This window comes from Syngnathoides biaculeatus, chromosome 2, assembly GCF_019802595.1.
Source record: "Syngnathoides biaculeatus isolate LvHL_M chromosome 2, ASM1980259v1, whole genome shotgun sequence".
In the NCBI taxonomy this organism is placed as follows: domain Eukaryota; kingdom Metazoa; phylum Chordata; class Actinopteri; order Syngnathiformes; family Syngnathidae; genus Syngnathoides; species Syngnathoides biaculeatus.
In genome coordinates, this window is record NC_084641.1 from 41418002 (window position 1) to 41441067 (window position 23066).

The 23066-nt window shown below is 42.4% G+C and overlaps 1 protein-coding gene across 1 annotated transcript in view; it reads left to right on the top strand.

Moving 5' to 3' along the window:
* Positions 1–3233: 3233 nt before the first annotated feature.
* Positions 3234–23066, top strand: part of fignl2 (fidgetin like 2) — a 28397-nt gene continuing 8564 nt past the window's right edge. The window contains 2 exon segments of the mRNA XM_061805814.1: positions 3234–3380; positions 4238–4378. Of these exon segments, the coding sequence (XP_061661798.1) occupies positions 4354–4378 (25 nt within the window). The 5' untranslated portion in view covers positions 3234–3380; positions 4238–4353.

Sequence of the window (23066 nt, forward strand, 5' to 3'; positions counted from 1 at the left end):
TCAAATGCACACTCAAATGCGCACAGCACACATGAAAACCGATCCAGCGCAGTGAACCACAACCTGACTTTCTTTTTTTTTTTAAACAGGGTAGCATGTGGTCTCGAACAAGCTGGTGCTCAGCCACACCATGCCACACACTCTACTTCCTTGTTTACCTGACACCGCCCACCTCCGGCTCTTAAAGGGGTACACTCATAATTTCAAACACCGCCCATCACCAGTGCTTTAGTTAGAAACAGTCTGGGCAACGAAGAGCGAAGGCAAGTTAGACATGCTGCTTATGTTTACGCTCGATAATAATGGCAAAATTAAACAAAAAAGAAATGATGTTGCTTTAATGAATGTCGGAGTATGTGAATAATAATAATAATAATAATAATTGTAATAATAATAATAATGAAGAACAAAAAGAGGTGAAACCGGACTGGATTTTCTATTTTTTAAGGAAAAAAAGTCTGGTCTGAAGCCAAAGTAGAAGGTGTAGGATGAGATGGTGTATAATGTTAAAAATTCCACCTTGGCGCACCCTGATAGTGGATGAAAGCACAGACAATACAGGGGACAAAAAGCTAATTCTGTATTTTAAAAATAGGCGACATCATAACATTAACCTGAAAACTGCAGCAGCAACACCACTTCCTGAGGGTGCTCAGGAAAAACTATCTGGAAGCTAAACTGCTGCTGGCTTTGAACAGAACCACCATGGAGAGCATCCTCATAATCTGCACACAGTGTATGTCTGTGGCGCAAGCCATGGAGGCCTATCCAGACCTTCCCGGTGCTGAGGTTGACCTGTTGTTGTCACATCTTAAACACCATTTGAGGAGTCAGCACACAGCGAAAGATCTTTGTCCATTTGTCCTGGCAAGCACAAAGGCCACAGATTGGCAACCTTCATTTCACTTGCTCTATTCCTCATCACTTGATGCTTATTGGATTCAGTCTACCACATTTTTTGCCAACTTATGTTTTGTAGTACCAGCTTCTGGATGGACACCATACCCGTAGAAATATCACGTCCCATCGGAAACGAGAGTAGGACCCAAATGCAGGAACTCGGAAGACGCAAGGTAGTTCAAGAAGAGACTCGTTTATTGTATGCAGAGTTCGGGGAACGAGCAGGCAGTCCGGTGCAGCAGCGGTAGTTGTGACGTCGGGCGAAGAGAACCGATGAGCGGACAGGCAGGAGTCGGTACACGGGGAAACAACGCAGGCAGAAGGATCAAGGAGTCAGGCTTGCAAGGCTGGTCGGAGAACGGACGAAGGTTGGTACACACAGGATCAATCAGGAGTACGAGAGTGCTGGAACGGGACATAAAGCTCAACGAACTGGCGGAGCACCAGTCGTCATCGGGGTTCTATATATACGGGTGATGATCAGGCCGCATGAGGCACAGGTGTGTGCCTCCCAATCAGCGCAGCCGCACAGCTCGTACTGAAGCGGCAGGATCATGACAAGAAATGACACTGGAAAGTTTCGCATGGTCCATGTGTGGGTCAATGTGCGAGCAATTAATGCTGCCGTTCTAACTCCCACTTTGGCAGTCCCGAACCCTCACTTGACATTGTCCCAAATGATATCAGCCCACACTCATTTCACTTGCATTGACTTGGCAATTGCTTTCTTTTGCATTCCTCTCCATCCCTTTCTGCTTTCACTTGGAATGGTGTTTGTTTACTCCTACAATCTCTGCCCCAAGGTTTTGTCCTTTCCCCCGGACTCTTCCATCTGAAACTTCTTGTCTTGAAGCCACTAGGTCTTTGCTCTCTTCTTTCCATTGCTGCAGCTCTTGCGATTCCTGATTACAGCCGCATGTTCTATCTTGATGTGTCTGTAAAGGTAAGCAGTTTTTCTGCTGCCTTTTGTCAGAAGACGGGAGGAGGAAGTCGACAGTGTGCAAACATCACACAGTACAGTCCAGTACATCACAACTCAAGCTTTCACCATGACTTTATTCATGAACATGGCTGAGGGTCTGCTCGAAGGAGTACCGCACTGAACTCTATGAATAGACACTGCTTGACAACCTGGGCTTGATTCTTTTCACTGACAGATGTTGCTTCATGGGCAACGACTGCCTACAATCTGGATTTGCAATAACCCAACCCACAAAAACAGTTTGGAAGAAGTCCAAGCAGTAAGAATTTTAGGCTCCCAATCAGCACAAAGAGCAGAAATTTTGATATTGACAGCAGCTCTCAGGTTGGCAGAAAACCAGGCAGTAAACATTTACACAGATTCAGCGTATGCACACATGACAGTTCATGTTGCATTAGATTTGTATTGGCGGGAAACGAATCAGCATATCGAGCAGCAAAAAAGGTTGCAGGGTACCAAGCAACACTCCAACTAAATGTGAGTCTGAATGTGAAAATCAACAGGAGGTGACAATAGAAACAGTTAAGTTGTGGCAAGAAAAGGCAAGTCCAGAAGAAAAGGAGTGTGTGGAAGTCGAAAGGGGGTGTCAAAGATGAGGATAGCATATGGTGAAAAGAGGGTAAATCCATTCCATCTCAGACACAATTGAAAAATCTAATTTATGAAGCCCATCTATCATCCACAATCAGAACGTCAGGTTGAGCGCATAACCAGGAACAACAAACCCCTCAACCACGATAAGGTGAGGGGGTACACTGTATAAACTTAACATACTGTGGGGGGTTGACAGACTCTAATTGCTCTAAATGCCAGAAGACTGCATCTTTGCACAACTATGACTCTTCTAATAAATAGTTCCCTATTAAATGAATGTCTCTTGTTCCTGGTTCTTGATGTTTGCTTGTTCTTCTTCTCAGTACTCAACATGTATATTGTACCAGGGCAGCACCGACTATTGGAGACAAATTCCTTGCATGTTGTCACATACTTGGCCAATAAAGCTATTCTGATTCTCTCCCTCTCCCTCTCTCTTTCTCTCTCTCTCTCTCTCTCTCTCACTCTCTCTCTTTCTCTCCCACTCTCTCTCTCTCTGACAGCGAAAAAAGGGTCAGGGGTGCGGGAGATCCATGGGGAGGGGAGTGTTCATTCTCATCACTGACCTCTGCTGGGGAGGGAAAAACATAGTGGAAGGGGAAGAGGGCAATTCAGAGAGAGAGAGAGAGAGAGAGAGAGAGAGAGAGAGAGAGAGAGAGAGAGAGAGAGAGAGAGAGAGAGAGAGAGAGGGCAGGCTGTGTAGAGTTCTGTCCCATATTTGGAAAGAAAGCAAAGCAGTGTACACACATACAGAAGGGCCTAGTCCAGTCTTCTCTCAGGATTAACCAAGCACTGCTTTCAAATGGGATGAACGACATGCAGGCAAGAATAGCTTTAGATCTCACATTTGCTGGGTGCAAAGGAAGGAAGGAGTCGGATGTTGACATGTCCACCACCTCCAAACGTGTGTTTGCTTTGAAACTGGAAGCTGTAGTTTGTGATTGTGGGCTGACTTGTACGTGTTGGACTGTCAAAGACCGTTGCTCATTGCATTATTTAATTTCCACTTTCAGTGACATGAAAGAAATGTACATGCACAACTGCTTATTCTTATTATTTGAGCCTCTTTGTAGGGTGGTCATTTGTAAAGTTGGTCCACATTGTATTGAGTTAAATATTCATAATGAGAAAGACATTATTATTATTATTACTATTATCATAGGAATGAATTTTGAGTAAAAGTTTGGAAAATTCTTCTGTCTTCAACAATTTACTCTTGTGAAGTGTCTTTATTGTTTTGATTTGAACATAGCTGTGTCTCTAATCTGGATAAAGCATAAGAAAGCCAGGGATTAAGATATGTACATGGCTAAAATGAGATATTCAGACAACTTTTCATTAGTCAACGTAACACAAAAATAAATTTCTTCAATTGATGAATGAATTTACATTTTTACCGCATTTTTTTTTTTTTTTTAGTTTGCATTTCAGCAGAGGCCAAATTGATTTGCAAAGAATGTAGTTTTTATAGGCTCAAAGCGTCGAGCTCTGGTATGGGTGAGTCTCATTTGGTGAGGCAGATTTTTGAAAGCCTTCTTTTAAGGGTGCATGCAGCCTCACAATCAACTTGATGCTCGACTATAATGAGCATCCTTGTGTGTGTCCATTTGTTCTTTGTTTTAACACTCCTGACCGGACTTCAGGCCTCTTCCACAAGTCTCTCACACACCATACTGGTTTTTGTTTGTATGTTTTGTTGTTGGTTTTAATATTATTTATTATTATTTATTATTTCCTGTCAACGCTGTCTTTCCCTGGCAGGGCTCTCGGGTTATCCATGCACGCACATTCCAGTGATGGACTACAACCCAACAAACGCTAACTGTCACCAGCATTCATACAGCCGCATTCCTCTTCAGTGAGACCAACTCCACAGAATGCTGAGTCCTATTGTCCCCTATAGTGAGTACTTTGCACCTTTTCTCCCTCACTACTTCTGCATGCTTGTCACAACAAACAACCAGCCAAGTCAGGCTTTAGTTGAACTTTGCCTTAATCAATGAGCACGAACACCCCAACTCCACAACTCCAAAGCAAGCAGGAAGCTCTGTTGAGACACATACAGTGGAACCTCGATTTACAAACTTAATTTGATTCTTGAAGGGAGATTGGAAATGGAAAAGTTAATAAATTGAATATAATTTTTCCCTAAGAAATAATGTGAACTTGAATAACAGGTTCCAGCCTTGACAAAAGTCCTTATTTCAAGTAAGGTTTGCACATTTGAACAGACTGTAAACCTTTCCAGATTTGTTTATCAAACATAACAATGGGTGATCTATTAAAAGTCTTTATTAACAAGTTGACAACAACAGCGGAACAGTTCTCCTCATTCAAATGTAGCAGCCCTATCAACATGCTCCCAAACATTGTCAGGAGTCCCTCTGGCGTGTTCATAGTCTCCAAAATGTTACCATCACAAAACCCTTAAGTTTAACATGCAGATTTCGACAATTATGAAGAACGGAAAAGGAAATAAGTACAGTTTATCTTGACATCTTGGCTTGCAGTTTCCTCTTTTCTTGACAAGAAATTGGCATGTCAGAGCCGCATCTTCTCGCTTCCTAGCTCCTTTTAATTTGTCCAACCGAGCAAGAGCTTTTTGACTTGGTCCAGAAGTTCCTCTCCTGTCGAAGATAAATTCACTCCCTTTACTATGTCAGCAGCAACACTAGTACAATAGTAGAAATTGTGGACTTTTATTTTCCATATTTACAAGCAAGATCTGCAATGCATGCATCATTGATATTCTACTCACAAACATATGGTGCAAGATTCTTTCAAAGTAAAATATATGCTCTAAAATTCTAATTCATAAGCATGAGAAAAAATGGTTTTTTAACTTAATCTTGAAAACTATTACTTTGGGTTGACTTTACTTTGATTGGCATAATATTCCATTTGTATGCAATATAACAACTACAAGCTTTGGTTTGGACTCTGTGCTCCACTATAGAACCTGAGTCTGTAGATTTCAGAGCCCTACTGGTTTTATGATCCATGAGTATTCCTCCAATGTATTTGGGCCCTCAATCATTTACTGATTTATAGACGAGTAGCAGAACTTAAAGTTCTCTTGCTGAGTAGTAGCCAGTGTAGAGGCTTTAGAATTTGAGTAATACCCTCTGACATCTTTGACCATTATGTTTTTAAGACCACAGTGAGTCACTTCCTTTTTCCAAACTTGTCTGTTACTTTTCTTTGACCCATACAGAACTAGAAAAATGTAAAAATAAAGCCAAAAAACACCAAAAACACACGCAATGCAAAGCATTTGGTGACAATTTTGTCATATTGTTTTTTTGGAGTGCATCTCTCTCTCTCTCTCTCTCTCTCTCTCTCTCTCTCTCTCTCTCTCTCTCTCTCTCTCACACACACACACACACACACACACACACCACACACACACACACACACGCACACACGCTCCATTTACTCATGTAAGAAGTGACCTCATTGACATGTTAATTTCTGGCCTCGCCCTCAACTGACTCATTTACACCCCCACCCCTTCCACGCCCCCAAAAAAGGACACAGACATACTCACACATACACTGGGGTTGAGTCGAAAACAGCATTGTTTGGCAGTCAGCATGGTGCTGCCTCAGCCTCTTCCTCCTCTGTAATCCTCCGCAAAGGACCTTTATCAGCATGAGGGTTACAAGACAAAAGGGAGAAACCAAATGCAAGGGTCCATTTCAAAAGTACAGTGCTATCAAATAATACAGTACATAAGAGTCAGAGATATTTGCATAAAAAGCCATAAAGATTAACAAGATTGTAATATTTGTGTAGGTGTGCAACTTCTACCAAGACAAATAAACACCCATTTCCACCTGAAACTGTTAGTGTTGTTCTTAAAGTGATGCTCAGAATAAATCTAAAAAAGGGTTGTCATAAACTCTCAGCTGAATCACTAGCAGTGTACAAAGACACTCTACCTTCTTAGGAACCTTCTGCTCTACGTTCCACTAATTCTTTATGTCTTGATTAATTGTCATTGTGCAATCGTTCTGTGTTTTTTGTCACTGGATTGAGCAGATGTGCTCTGCAGGGTTGGAATCATTGCAGAACAGCTGCATGTGTGTCAGAACGTGTGTAGTGGTGTTACACAGTCACGCTATTTACTTTTATACCGATGACACACAAACACGTCCCTGCGCTCGCTGGTGACACTGTAGCCCGTTGCCTTTTGAGGGAAAAACTGCAGTTGTGATTGAGTCCGCACAAATCGGATGAGAAATTTGTAAAGATAATGACTTTGAAAATGGAATTCTGTATTTTGGAAAATAGAGCTTCCCTGCTTTTTAATGGTGTATACATTGTATTCTAGTATATATATTTTTTTGCAGGTCGCATGGTGGCTCAGCTGGAAAGCATTGGCCTCACAATTCTGAGGATCCAGTTCCAATCCCAGCCCTCCCTGTGTGGAGTTTGCATGTTCCCCCTGTGCCTGTTTGGGTTTTCTCCAGGCACTCAGGTTTCCTCCCACATCCCAAAAACATGTAACATTAATTGCCCCTTGGTGTGATTGTGAGTGCGGCTGTTTGTCGCTATGTGCCATGCGATTGGCTGGCAACTAGTTCAGGGTGTCCCCTGCCTTCTGCCCTTTGACTGCTGTGATAGGCTCCAGCACTCCTGTGACCCTTGTGAGGATAAACAGCAAAGAAAATTGATGGATGGTTGGATATTTTTTTTGTGCTTCAGTAATGGTTGTGACTCAGTTGCTAGTCTTATTCACAATCACAGTCTTACTGCTCTGCAGCCAAAGGATTTCAAGATGTAGTGATCAGGCCTCAGTCAGACCTTTGAGAGATTCCAAGGATCATGGATACTCCTGGAGGGATTTGGTCCAAAGAATCTGTCATCTCTACTTAAAATAAACTCTTAAATCAGTCCCACCCTACCAACCCATGACTGCCCAAGCTCTTGTTGCTCGGGGCCCCTCCTGCTTAGCGATACCTTTTATTTTAAGAGTGAACGAAAGATGAATTGAGAAGCAGCACAGTTCTGGAAGTTTTTACAATTCATCTCCATCTGACCCCTCAATTTTCTCTGTTGCTCGTTTCTTTTTATCTTTGCTACGACATTTTTTGCAATGAAGTGGCTTGCATTGCGGAAAACAGGAGCAAATCTCATGATAACTGAGCTCCTCACCTTATCTCTAAGGGAGAGCCCGGACACCTTGCAGAGGAAACTCATTTCGGCCGTTTGTATCCAGAATCTTGTTCTTTCGGTCACGACCCAGAGCTCGTGCCCATAAGTGAAGGTAGGAACGTAGATCGACTGGTAAATTGAGATTTTCGCCTTTCGACTTAGCTCACTGTTCACCATAACGGACCGATACAAACTCCACATCACTGCCAGCCATTTCTAGCAGACCCTGAAAATGTGTTTGGGCCTGCCACGTCGGAGCGGCATCTTCCCCCACCATCGCAGCCAACTCACAACCAGGTGGTAGTCACTTGTCAGCTCCACCACTCTCTTCACCTGAGTGTCCAAGAAATGCGGTCGTAAGTCCGATGACACAACTACAAAGTCGATGATCGAACTGCGGCCAAGGATGTCATGGTGCCCGGTGCTGATGATTAATTTTTGATGGGGAGATGGCTGCTCCAGTTATGCGGTGGTGGGTTTTTGTTTTTAGGGCAGTCACGTGAAATGTGACCTTTTTCTCCACAGCACCAGCAAATAATTTCTTTTTGATCAAATTTGCGTCCCCTCTCCATTACTCTTCCCCTGTCTCTTCCTCATCTGCGGCCACAATTATTAAATGTTTCGCATAAAACTTCATAAATTTCTTCTTCCTCTGTCAGAAAGGTGTCAACTTTCTTTTTCTTACTTTGTAGCACTCTTTCTGCGTGTAGTGCTTGGTTAACATATTGTTACAGGCTGCCAGTTGGTTTGTCAACTCAATGTTTTTCAGTCCATTGTTTTGTAGGATTATTTGAATTCGCATGAAGAGCATTTTTAATTGCTCTTGATACACACTTGATACACCATTTAAGTGTTAAGATTTTCTCAAGTCTTCCGTTCCCTGGACGAATTATGTTACATCAACTTTATGAGATGTGATACCTTTTACAGCCATCATCTTGAGTCCAATTTTTTTTTTTGTTGTGTGTGTGTGTGTGTGGTGTGTGTGTGTGTGTGTGTGTGTGTGTGTGTGTGTGTGTGTTTCTCTTATTTTATCCTGCAGGTTAAGTATGTATATTTTTTGGGTGTGTGTTGAGCTGGCCAGCAAAGCCATATTGTGTTAGCCACAAATTTAGGTGTTTTGTTTTAGTAGGACATTGGCATTCTACAAACTTGTAGTCCCTACACATTCCTTTTTTTCCGCCCAAGATGTTCTGTTTCAACTATTTTGCCATTTATCAACTATTTTACTATTTGTTTTTCCCCTATTGGAGTCAGTGATTCACCTAGGGTGACTATACTGACTTCCCCCTGAACAGGGGGACAATTACGTTCTGTTTGAGGTAATTCTCAAGCCTCTACCACAAGTAGCGGAGAATTCTCACCTCTACATCCTCAAACAGATGTCTCTCAATTTCCTGTTCAAATGAGGTTGTGAACCTCCACTCACACTTTTACACATGCACGCGTTGCCCTTTTCTCAGTTTTATAGACTAATTAGTCTACTCGATAGAGATTAGTATTCTCGAGGTTTGGTTCTGCCGCAGTCACCCAGATGCGCATTGACTCATTCCTCATGAGTGTGGGAGTTTCCTACTCACCAGAGATGCCTTTACTTCCTTTGGCTTCTCGTCAACTCTCAGCATCTAGACGCAAAGTCGACACCCAGTCCCAGAAAGGGTCTCAAGTGCCATGGTCACGGTCTTTGCCTGGATGTTGACTCAGCCCCTGGAAGCCTCAGGTATCTTAAGATACGGCTCGAAGGACCATGTAAATGTCAGGTTTACCAATAAGACATTCATTAAACTGGACAAAAAGGAAGCAAAGACACCAGTTCAAGACTTGCGAGGAGAGAGGAGAGGAACTGTCTCATACAATCCACCACTTCACTCTCTGATTATCCTCTCCTCAGCACCTCTATTTATTTTGTTTTAAGACGCCCCTTATTTACAATGATGTTACAAAAAGGAGACGGCAAGCAAAATAGTTGGAAACAAAGTGTACTTGTTTGTTCATGTGTGTGTGCATGTGTGTGGAAGATTGCTGAGTACATGTGTGGTCATCATTTCCTTAACAGGCAGCTGTTCTAACAGTTCCGATGATTAGATGTTTTTGTTCTTGCTATATCCTGTACATATAGCTAATAAGATCGTAATTTCGATCACACCCATGATATTTACTTCGCCTGGCATGGGTCCTCCGAAGTACGTTACATACACAGGACTTGTAAAAGGGTTAGGTAATCGAACAATTATGGGCCAGTCATTTTGAATATTTTATCGGGTCCCTCGTCCACCTCATCTACCCACTCGTCTGTGTCTGTCGGGGAGTTTGTTGTCAGTGGAGAAGTGATCATCTAAATATGGCCCAAAACGGTATGATAAAACAGCCCCGGTTGCTTCACCCGCTTCTGAGATGTTTTCTTCCACCAAAAGACCTTCAGTCTCAGAAGGGGCATCAGAAAAATAAAAAATCGCTCCAGTGTGATGCCTGCACATGACATCACGGACAAATATGTGTCAAGTCAGACTTATACAACTTTACAGTTTTATAAAACGCTCCCAGCTCACTTTTTCCGACTGATATTATCATCAAAGTGATTATCTGTAGTTTTGAAAACAATACCCATTTTAAAATGTGATTTTTTTGTGCCAGTACCACTTTAAGACTACGTTTTTAATCCTCAATCCATTACATAAGTACTCTTTCCATCTCGGCAACAATCGAAGAACGTTTGCGATTCCTGTGTTCCTCATAGAAGCGAAACCCTTCACGTGGGCTAAAATACGTGCTTTGTCCCGAAAAATAATAGCCACGGTCTTCCGACTGAAGGCCAAGTCTTTACCGATGTCGGTGTTATTCCTTTATCCGATCTTTTTATGATGCTAAGCTTTGTTTCCATGGTCATGCTTTTCTTTTGACTGGACCAGCATTGCTAAAAAAAAACACAGACTTCTTCTTTTGGGCCATAATGTGTAAAAAAGTGGGCAAAAAAGTCAAAGAAACTGCCAGCGCACAAACTCAGATAAGCAATATGCATGAGCTAAGCAGAAACACTACAGTGCTAGGACCAAAATGGCAGACAAGACACAGGCATCGTAAAGTCGAAATGTTTTAGGTTGAGAGCATTTTAACGCAAGAATTCCCTATATACTACAAAATCGATCAAGAATGCATTGGCGTCTGTAGTGTGCATCATCACGGAGCATGTGACTAAAACGGACAATCACGAGAGATGATCACCGCGGCTACAATTTGTGTGCGCTTCAAGTGACGCATAGGGGCTATGCAGGGCCGGTCGGCTCTATGCAGCAGTCACGATGCAATGCAGAGACTATTGGGCACGCAACTGCAGGAATATTGAGTCCTGAACATGTTCACAAAGAATCAGGAAGATTGGTGAGTGGGGCAGATGAACAGAGTGATTTGTCATCATCATCGTCATATTGCCCATATGCTGTACTGCTAGAACATTTTTCCCTTCTATGAAATTTAACAGGACAACCCACTTCTGTGGCCCCTGAAGGGTGCATCATAAGCAGCAACACCCAGGCAATGTGCATCAGTCCCCCATCTGATATTTTCCCACCTCCTCATCACTCCGTGACATACCGCCAATAACTGGGAGGCTGAGGTCATAATACTGTTGTGCCAGACTTCCAGAGGGTACTTTAACTAATGATGGGCGTGCCTTGGGCTATGTGAACTCGCAACGCAACTCAAAGCGAGCTAACCGACAATACATGTCATCCAAGTAATAGAAAACACTTTACACATCAGGGAAGATGTATTTTTTTGAGGTGTAGGCAAGGTTTGATGGCCAATTGCATGCTATACAGGGAATAATGAGTTGCATGGTGTAAGGATGCCTGGTGTTTATATAGTGAGGGAGGTAACTCGTGCCAAAAAATAAATGCCACAGCCTGTTGTCATCATGAGGCTAGTTTTTACCTCTGCTATTTAGAAACAATATACAAAATGTAGTTTAGTTCAGTATTAAAGGTAAACTCTACCACCTGAGAAGAACACTTGTCTACAACAGCAGGATTCTAAAAGCAACAAGTATCACTGAGATGTAAACACAGACTCTCCCGCCACGGATCTACTTCCCACATGTTAGCTTTGCTTGCTAGATAGAATTGTTTTTTTGATGTTTTCAGTGAGACGCAATTCCAACATAGAGCATGGCAGTCTGTCACATAACACTACGTAGAGTTTAGGACCTGGATGTGGTTGTCAACTAATAGCAAGTGAGGGAATAGCAAGTGAGTGATAGTATTGTTGATCTGTGTGGCTAGTAGCTAGCCTAGCCTGGATGCATCTGTGTTTACGTCATTTTCATGTCCTCACATACTGCCTCAGGAGCATCCTCCTCAGGTGTCATGGAGCAGGTGACTGAACAGAGTACAGTGCATGTTAACTGGGACTTCACAGATAAGTGTGAAAAAATTGCAGGGTTAGGGTTCGGGTAAATTTACTGTCAATAACCCCATTTATGAGGGCATACATCACTTTTTTTCAGACTCGTTCAAGAAACTATAAAAGAGATTAATCCCCTGGACTAGATGGAACACCAGGCCCCCCACGAAGCTTATTTTGGCTAAAGTCAGCTCTGCCATTGTCTTCATCACGCTTGTTGACAAAAGGATGCAGCTCAAGATGTTCCTTCACTAAATCCCAGGAATGCACAAATGCTCTCTGTTTACTGCTGCTGAATAGATTAATAAGATTTCCATAATTAGAAAGGCCTCTCACAATAGAATGCCTCAGCCCTTGTCTCAGGGGCAGCATCAATGTTCGAACTGTGTGTCGGCTGGATGGTCATCCACTACAATGGCCGCACAGATAGCAAGGCTGTCAGCAAAGGGACAGCTGTCCCCCCTGGGACCATGCAAGACTCACACATGCAGTGGGAAGTTTGAATGTGTACTGTATATCCTTGAGCATTTTATCATTTCTCTTGCAGCCGGCTGAGGTCACTGGTCAGCAGAAAGAGGTGCATTTTCAAAAGTTTACATACAGACAATAATAAAAAGTTGGGCAGTGCAACTGCTCAGTTAGTAGAAATGAGCAATTATATTTTTTCCTCTAAATAAATACAGGTTTTTAGACACTATTCCTTGGACTTTACACTGGTAGCATGGTTAGGTGAACTCCCATGCACCCTCATGCACCCTGTTGAGGGTGAAGAGAGGGTCCACTGTTTCATGGTAAGGACGAAAACTACATTGCTCCTCCTGACTCTGAGATTCGAATTGCTGATGGACCCTCCTCCCCACCACCATTGAATGGACCTTATTGGGGAGGCTGGTGAGTATGATCCACCTGTAGTTGGAACACATCCTCCGGTCGCCCACCAGGAGGACCACCATCCAAGTCTGCCAATCCAGAGGCACTGTCCCTGATGTCTATGCAATGTTGCAGAGGCGTCTCAACCAGGACAGCCCTATGAGATCTAGAGGCTTTAGGAACTCTAGGCAAATATTATACACCCCGAGGCCTAGCTACCGCAGAGCATTTTAACCACATTGATTACATCGACCGCAGAAATAGGAGACCCTGGCTTTGAAACCCCAGACTTTGCTTCCACAGGGAAAGGCATGTCAGTGAAATTGAGGTGGTCAATGCAGTACTCGCCTCATCAACTCAACATCCCGAGTCGAAGTCAGCAGCATCCCATCCTCACTCTACAGAGTGTTGATGGTCCACTACTTCCCCCTTCTGAAATGCTGTATGGTGGATGAGAATAGAGGCACTGAACATGGTCCACTCGGACTCAATATTCCCTGCCTCCCTTGCAATGAGGGTGAAGTTCTGCCAGAGGTAGGAGTTGAAAATCCTTCTGGCAGAGGATTCTGCCATATGTTCCCAGCAGACGAACACAAAACATTTGGGCCTACCAGGTCAGACCAGAGCAACTCGCCACCAGGTGTGGTCTGTGACACCCCGCCTCCTCTTTATACCAGTCCAAGGTACCAGTTCAATGACACGATTACAAAGTCAATCATTGAATGCAAACCTAGTTTATCGTACTGCCAAGTGCATGTATAGACACCATTGTGGTTGAACATGGTGTTTGTTGTGGACAATCTGTGGTGAGCACAGAAGTCCAATAACAGAACACCATTCAGGTTCATATTGGGTGAGTTGTTCCTCCCATGTCTTACTCTCATTGCCCACATGAGGATTGAAGTCCTCCAGCAGAACGGTGGTGTTCCCAGTGGGAGCAAACTCGGGCCGTTTGGAGCAGAGGTGTCCAGAAGGTGAAGGGAGGCTATGCTCTCGTCGACCAGGGTGAACCCCAATGTACAGGCGCCGAGCCGGGGAATATAAGCATACCCACACCCAATGTTCCCTCTAAGCTGCGCACCTGCACAATTGCACACTTGGAGTGTAAACTCAGTGCAAATGAAAACCGATCCAGCGCAGTGAACCGCAGCTTGACTTTTTTTTTTTTTTACCACAGCAGCCACAGTCTCTAACAATCTGGTGTTCGACCACACCATGCCACACACTGTATTTCCTTGTTTACCTAACACCGCCCACCTCTGGCTCTTAAAGGGGTACACTCATAATTACAAACACCGTCCACCCACAGAGTCTGGGCAACGTAGAGGACAGACGAGTTAGACATGGTGCTTTTGTTTACGCTTGATAATAATGGCAAATGAAAAAAAAATGCTGTTGCTTAAATGAATGTCAGAGTATGTGAAAAAAATAATTGAAATAATAATAATAATAATAATAATAATAATGAAGAAAAATTGGTGAAACTGGATGAGATTTTCTCTTTTTTGAATAAAAAAGGTCTAGTCTGAAGCCAAAGTAGAAAGTACAGGATGAGATGGTGTATAATGTTAAAATTCCACCTAGATGCAGCCTGATAAAGGATGAAAGAACAGACAATACAGTGCACAAAAAGCTAATTCTGTATGTTAAAAATAGGAGACATCATAATATTAACCTGAAAAATGTTTGGTAACATCGTTCAGCTTTCAACATGCATTACTAAAGATATTGTGCAAGCAATAATTCCGTTTTACACCAATAAAAAAAGATGGGGATATCATTCTCGGTTAAAAATAAATAAATGAAACAAAGTTGGAAGTGACATTTCACATTTACAGTTCATAATTGGCTTGGTTTGGTTAGAAATATATTTTTTTGTTGACATTTTCAACGCAAGTTTGCAAAAACACAAATAAAATTGTTCTTAAAATTTTCTGATGGTAATGTAAATGCTGTAATCTGAATCTTTTAATGAGGCATGTAACTTCAATGGAAAACACCAATCTGACCACAGTGCATACGCCTGATGTTGCTCACACCGGTCAAAGGGAGTGGTCACGGGCTTAGCGTGTTTGCTCAGACACGTCAAAAATTAGAGGGAACATTGCCCACACCTACTCTGCACCTCTCTGAAAAGTCTCCAACCCCTCCCAAGAGGACTGGTAACAGAGCTCAAGTCTTGTGTGGAGGTGAGCTCGATTATACCTAGTCAGAACATCTCGACCTTACACACCAACTCGGGCTACTTCCCTGCCAGAGAGATGACATTCCACATCCCAAGAGCCAGTTTCTGTACCCAGATCCGATTGTCAAGGCCCCCTGTCTCCGGCCACCACCTTGCTCACACTGCACCTGACCCCTATTGGCAGTGAACCCACAAGAAGGGGTACCAACATTAGCCTTTCAGGCTGCCCATGGGTCCAAGACCGGCCACCTTCAAGCACCACCTCCAGGCCTAGCTCCACAGGGGCAGCCCCGGTGATATGTGTCTAGACAAGGGAATACCAATCATAGGGGTTGATGGAGCCATGCTTTGGTCCCTCACCAAGGAACTGTTTGCCATTGGTGACCCGACAAGGGACATGAAGCCCCAAACAACTTAGCTCCAAGGATCATTGGGACACACAAACCCCTATTAAGGCGACAAGGAGAAGGGTGCGGATCAGATTACAAGACAAATGAGCTTTTCCGCAATTGCACAATGTCAGACTTCGGCAATAAAATCTTGTATTCTAGAATCCCTTTATTCATTTATTTATTTTAACATCATTGGGCTTCATCTATTTAACTGAAATGTAACTAGATGACAACATCATTGGATCACACTGACTGTATTATAAGAAAAAAATGGAAGGTGGGGTGGTGTTGATGCTCAAGACGAAGGAGGACATTCATGTCTGGCTTGAAGTATATTCACATACTTTTAATACGATATGGCTTCCAAGCCATCAACAAAACTTTACGTAGCCTAGCAAACCCATGCAGGCACTTGTGGTTGTGTGTAAACATGCTATTATTCTGTTGAACACTAATTGACCAGAGCTCTGAATTCCAGATCAAAACCTGTTTGTGGCCAAAACATTTAATTGAGAAGTAAATATATAAATGGGTTGGACAATGGAACAGCTGTAAAGCAATGGCCTCATAGTACTGAGGACCCGGGTTCAATCCCGGCCCACCTGTGTGGAGAATGCATGTTGTCCTCATGCTTGCCTGGGTTTTCTTGGGGCATTCTGGTTTCCTCCCATGTCCCAAAATCTTGCTTTAATTAGAGACTCTGAATTGCCCTCAGAACGTGAGTATAAGTGCAACTTGTCTGTCTCCATGTGTCCTGCGATTGGATGGCATCCAGTTCAGGGTGTACCGCACCTCCTGCCCGATGACATCTGGGATTGGCTCCAGCACTCCCACATCCCTTGTTAGGCTTCGTGGTGAAGAAAATGGAGGGATGGATATCTAAACATTTCTTAGTACGTGACATCATGTGATTAAGACAGCGTAACTGGATTGGCTGGGTGTTGGGTTCTAACCAGTAGTAACCCTGCCTTCTTAACACTGAATTTAGTAAATTTCAGACTGTGAATTGTAACCAGTTGAATTTCAGACAGCGAATTGTAGCCAGTTGAATCTCAGGAGACTGAAAATATTGCGTATGAATTTTAAAGATTTAATTTTTTTACATGGTGACTTTGTTAAAATTGAAAAGTTAAACTGAAATACAGCTATTGAAAATGTTATCAATTTGAATTTTACAATATAACATTTCAGTGGCATTTTTAATTCACATCAAGGTGTCACATATTTACTTCCAAAGTCGTCTTCCGTTTTCTGATATGTCTGATATTTTCCTTTCCATTTTAATGCATTACAGATCATTTCAATTCATCTTCATTTAATGCAGCCCAATGGGGCCACAAGCCAGTGCTAACTGTTGGATGCTCCCAAGCCCAGATGGTTGCATCAGGAAGGGCATCCGACTTCAAACCTTGCCAAACTAATATGAGCATTCATCAAAAGAATCCCAGAGAGGATCGGTTGTCACCCTTGTTAACAACGCCCATCCCTGGCACCTTTAACCTCCAGGGCGTTGACAGAAATTCAGCTCCTGTGGGTTGAAGACAAAGAAGAGGAAGAAAGCGAATTTGTCGGCAGAATAAGAAGAGAAATGTATAGAGCCTACAACTGGGTGTAGGGACTTTGAACCTTGGGACGATGACAGGAAAAGCCCAGGAGTTGGTAGACATGATGATTAAGAGAAAGGTTGACATATTGTGCATCCAAGAGACCAGGTGGAAATGTGGAAATGTAGTAAGGCTACATGTTTAGGGGCAGGGTTTCAATTATTTTACCATGGAGTAGGTGGGAAGAGAAATGGAGTAGGGGTTATTTTACAGGAAACGCTGGAAAAGAATGTCTTGGAGGTGAAAAGAGTATCAGATTGAGTGATGAGGCTGAAACTTGAAATTGAGGGTGTTATGTATAATGTGATTTGTGGCTATGCCCCACAGGTAGGATGTGACCTAGTTGAAAGAGAAATTCTGGAAGTAACTAGATGAAGTCGTTCTGAGCATCCCGGACACAGAGAGAGGTGTGATTGGTGCAGATTGTAATGGATATGTTGGTGAATGAAACAGGGGCAATGAAGAAGTGATGGGTAAATATGGCATCCAGGAAAGGAACTTTGAGGGACAGATGGTGGTGAACTTTGCAAAAAGGATTGAAATGGCAGTTGTGAACACCTTTTATTAGAAGATGAAGGAACATAGGGTGACCTACATGAGCAGAGGTAGAAGCACACAGGTGAATTACATTTTGTGCAGACAATGTAATCTGAAGACGCTTACTCACTGTAAGGGGAGAGTGTAGCGCAACAGCATAGGATGATGGTGTGTAGGATGACTCTGGTGGTGGAGAGGATGATTAAGAAGACAAAGGTAGAGCAGAGAACTGTGTGGTGGAAGCTGAAAAGGGAAGAATGTTATGGGGCCTTTTGAAAGAGGATGGAGTGCAACGGTTATAAAAAAAAAAAGGGGGTGAGGACAGCCATGATGTACGAATTAAAGATGGTGGCACTGAAGAGACAACTGGAAGCAGATTTGGAAGATGTGGTTCTCTCTTGGAGTGAGCAGGTTAGATAGGATTAGATATGAACTCATTAGAGGGACAACCAAAGTTGGATGTTTTGGAGACAAGGTTCGAGAGAGCAGACTTCGATGGTTTGGACATGTCCAGAGGTGAGAGAGTGAGTATATTGATAGAAGGGTGCTGAGGATGGAAGTGAGAGGCAAAAGAGTGGGAGGAAGACTAGGTTGATGGACTTTTTGACAGATGACATGAGGGCAGTTGGTGTTAGAGAGTAAGATGCAGGAGATAGGCTTAAGAGGAAAAAGATGACATGCTGTGGCGACCTTTAACGGGACAAGCCAAGAGAAAAAGATTTTAGCTGAACAGCCTCAAATTTTTTGCACCACTTTATAGGGTTTCCCTTCTCCAATCAAACTTTTAATCAAAGTAAGCCATTCTGCTGAACGTGTTGAACAAGCGTCCCAGGTTTTTCAAGGACAATTGCATGTTCAACAAGTGCTGGCTTCATCCTTAAATAGGGACTACCTGACTCACAAATGTTTTTCACAAAATCGATGACCTCAGTCTTGAATCCCACGCTATTTTTTTAACACACCCCTTTCAACAAATTGATTGACAGCCTTAAGAGTGTGCATGCCATGAATGCTGGGTCTTGTTTGTTTTCTAATAATCTACTGCACCAACTGGTAACGTGTTTCACATTAGCAGCAATAAAAAAATAGTGAAAACATGAACTCATCTGGTTTGTCACATTTGACTGCTATTATTTTTAACACTATTGAACATGCTTTCAGCCTTCTACAATATATAAAATAAAAGTCCAACAGTGTCTGTCCATTAAATCTCTTTTTAAAATATTTTTCCCTGAAAAAAAACTGCTTTCCACTAGCCCCCAGTTGCATATCACTGGTTCTCAGGTCTCATGATTAACCTGAATAAAATCAAGTGAGAGAATGTGCATATTCTCCTGGGATTGTATTCTTTCGTTTCCATCAACACAACAGTACCACATCATAGATTATAGCATTTGGATTGCTAACAGGAGTAACAATTTTCCGTTTGAACACTTCCTGAGAGACATGTGAACAGGTGTCCAGCACTTGATCGATGGCAGTAAAAGGGATTTGTGGGGATTTACTGTGAAAGAAGTCCATTCTCCACCAGCAGTATGCTTATTATGGAGCGGACAGCATTTAATTTGCTTCAATGAGTACTCTAATGTCCATTCTGGCCCGCCAGGAGGACCTAGCGCCTGCTGTAAACTTTGCCCTCTCTTCACCACACCTTCTTTCCATGACTTATCCCTGAAGGTTTTATGAGTTCCTATCTCTGATTTGATATGAAGGACATGATAATCCCAAAGCCATCTGGTCTGATGGTCTCATCTGTCTGAATAAATAATGTGCGTCATCTGAAAACACACAGACAGAGGGAAGTTTGGAAAGAGTAAATAAAGTGTAGTTAGCAGTGAGTGGAATCTCCGGCTGCAGATGTCGAGGTTTGATTTACAATGCACTAAAAACCCTGGGTCCGACATAGTCAACTATGAATAATGAATCATCGTGAAAAGCTATAGGGCCAGCAATGGCAGCGGCTTATTTTATGTACTGCTTTTGCGGTCTCTCTCTCTCTCTCTGACTCCTCTCAACCTCAGGCTCATCTGTGACAGTTCAATCATGGCAAGTTATGTGGTGAATGTCAACGAGCATATGCTGCATGAGGTAGCCCACGTCTATGAGTTACTCGTGATAATAGTTGCAAGTCGGCACGGAGCACAACATGCAATTAAAGTTCCATCCAGTCAGTTCATGTCAGTGTAACCAAGTTAAAAAATTGCTATAGTTAAAATAAATAGAGTAGCATTTAGGTTATAGATTTTCTTCATACAAGGTGGGGGAATATTTGTTAAAGCGTGTGCTGAATTTATTTTCTTTTGAAGGGATTTTTATTTAAATGTGTTTTATTAATTTGTGAAAAGAAATACGTTTGTTTGTCATTTTATTATTGTAACCAGTGTTTAAGAAGGACAGGACATGACGTGTTGAGGAGAAGTTGAGGAGAGAGAGAGAGTGAAAGAGAGAAGAGGAGAGAGAAAAAAAGAGAAGAGGTGGGAAGGAGTGCAAAAGATAAGTGGCTAGTTTGAATAAAAGAAAAGTTAAGGGCAGATATTTATCAACATTGAGCAACGTGTTCGACAAGGATGGTTGACAGTTCAATTGTGATAGTGTGTCGTTAGAGTGGACTACTCAAATCACGTCGTAACATCATGGAGTTAGCCTAATACAGAGGCTAAGTGGATGTATAGAACTTTGGGAGGACACGAGGCGTGTGTTGGACAACGAGGAAGAAGACAACAACGAGGATGAAAGCTTCACAACAGATCGTAAGGACTTGGATGAGGCTGGACAAGTGGACACAGCCTTTGACTTTCTTCACTCCTGCCGCTTGAAACACTGTAGGGACATTGGGATTTGAATTATTTTGTTTTGCCGGCTATTTTTCTATTTGTTTGGGCCCTCAAATTATATTAAATTACCTTGGATTATTTTTTGCGAGCATTTTGTACCTGTTATGTTCACTTTATTTGAATGATTGTTTGTTTTGTGTACATATTTAATTTTCCATCCTTTTTTTTTAAATTAAATGTTCATATTTTTTGTTACATAACCAGGTCTATTACTTGACTATCTGCAAGAAGGTGAAAAAAATTGGGAGTTTATATGGTGGCTTGGTTGTTTAAATTAGGATAACCTTAACTCATAAAGGAAATATTATTTCAGAGACCTTATGATAGGGAACAAGTGCACAAGTATATAGTAAAGTTGTCATAGAAGTTTAGAGTAATTACTATTAATTGATTAGGTCCTCATTTTGATTGGGGAAAGAATTCATGTTAGCCACCTCTCATCAAAGTATTATACACTAGCGAGGTGCGACATAAAATGGACGCACCGCTTGGATTCTAATGAAATTTATTTGTGCATTTATTTTGTTAAATTTTGTGCCGGTAAATGTTGATATCTTTAGTTCTAAAATGGATACACAGACTGAGTTGGTTGACATTTAGCTGCAAAGTGTTCAAACGCAGAGAACCAGTCTAAAGTCATCAAATACTGATTCAAGCCCTGAAGCAGGCAAAGTGCAATCAACCATCAGGGGATGCCTCATCAAGCAAAGTTAACTGCTCAGTCAAAAGGAGTGCAGTTGAAGTGCCAGAGACTACAGACATTCCTGATGGTTGGACCACCTAGTCTGGTGCCATTAAAAGTAAATGGACAACCATGTACGGCCCTAATGTATAGTGGGTCGCAAGTGACAATAATATTTGAGCCCTGGTATAAAGTGTACTTAGCTGATATTGCAATTCATCCTGTATCTGGTCTATCCCTCTGGGGATTAAGTGAGACAGAGCTTAGTTACCCTTACGTTGGGTATGTTGTAGTTGATCTTGAATATCTCTCTGAGGTGCTGGGAGATAGTAAAACTGTCACTGTTTTAGCTCTCATATCTCCCAGACCCAGGATGGACGATAAGACTTCAATCATTGTGGGCACAAATGCTAGCCATGTCCGATGGTTGTTGAACCAGTGTAGGACAAAGCAGAGGTCAGGAATGCACTCGGTCTGAGAATTCATGGGAGAGAAGATCATATTAGGGCTGAAAATAATGATTCCTTAGTTGAGGAAGATGATGAAGCTGGTTGTGTCCGATGGATGGGACCATTTCCTTTGCTCTTATGATGTCAGTAAAAAGCCATCTGGAGCGGTCACTAGTCAGCTCATCCTTCCCAAGGAGTTCCGTCAGATGGTCATCCAAGCTATCCATGATGATCTTGGATATCTTGGACAGGAAAGAACTGTCAACATCCTCCGGACCAGATTCTTTGGGCCCAAAATGTCATTGGAAGTGGAAGAATACATCAGAAACTGTGGTGTGTGCGCCACTCACAAGACTCTGGCACAGAGCGTTGCTCCATTGCACCAGATTGTGAGCCATGGACCTAGTGTGCATGGACTTCCTTTGCATGGAACCAGACTCAAAGAAAATTAACAATGTCTTAGTGGTCACAGATCATTTTATGAGATATGCACAGGCTTTTACCACCAAAAGCCAAAAGGCTTCAGTTGTGGCAAAGGTCCTAATAGAAAAATATTTTGTACATTATGGACTTCCTGCAAGAATTCATTCAGACCAAGGACGAGATTTCGAGAGCCGACTAATCAAAGAAATGTTGAATTTGATGGTGATACGAAAATCGCAAACCACCCCGTATCATCCACAAGAGACCCACAGCCAGAGAGGTTCAACATAACTCTAATCTCCATGCATGGTACATCATCATGCATCATGATCATGCATGGTAGCCAAGAAAAGAAGCGTAACTGGAGTCAACATGTGCCATATCTCGTTCACACATACAACAGCACAAAATGTGATTCAACTGTATATTGTCTGTACCATTTAATGTTCGGCAGGGAGGTAGGACTTCCTATTGATCAGTGTTTTGGAACATCGGCTGGTGAGATAGAAGATGCATGTCACACTTGCTATGTGTCCAAGCTTAAAGAAGATTTGAAACAAGCATACAAAGTAGCCTCTGATGTTGTGAACAAAAGGCACCAGATAAACAAACAGTTATATGATTGAAGATAAATTTTTCAGTGCATAGAGGTGAGAGACAGAGTTCTTCTTCGGAACTTGGGCCCGAGAGGAAAGCACAAGTTAGAAAGCAAATGGGATCCTCAACCCTATGTTGTCGTTGGTAGACTGCCACATCTGCCTGTGATTAAACTCAAATGAGAAGATGGTAGACCAGGGACAAAGACAATCCACAGGGATCACCATTAGCCGATTGGACAGTTTTTCAGAATACCACCAGTTAGCCAGAGCCAAGATCCACCTGTCAGACCTAAGTCCAGAGCAGACGTCTGTAAGAAACAGAATCCTAAATTCAGAGACTCCAGAGCTCCAGGACTTCTCTTATTCATCCTCAGATATGGAGTATTTTATCACTCATAGAGCTACCCCATCACCGTCTGCTCAGAGAGTGTGGAATGCTGCAAGGCCAATGGAAAACATT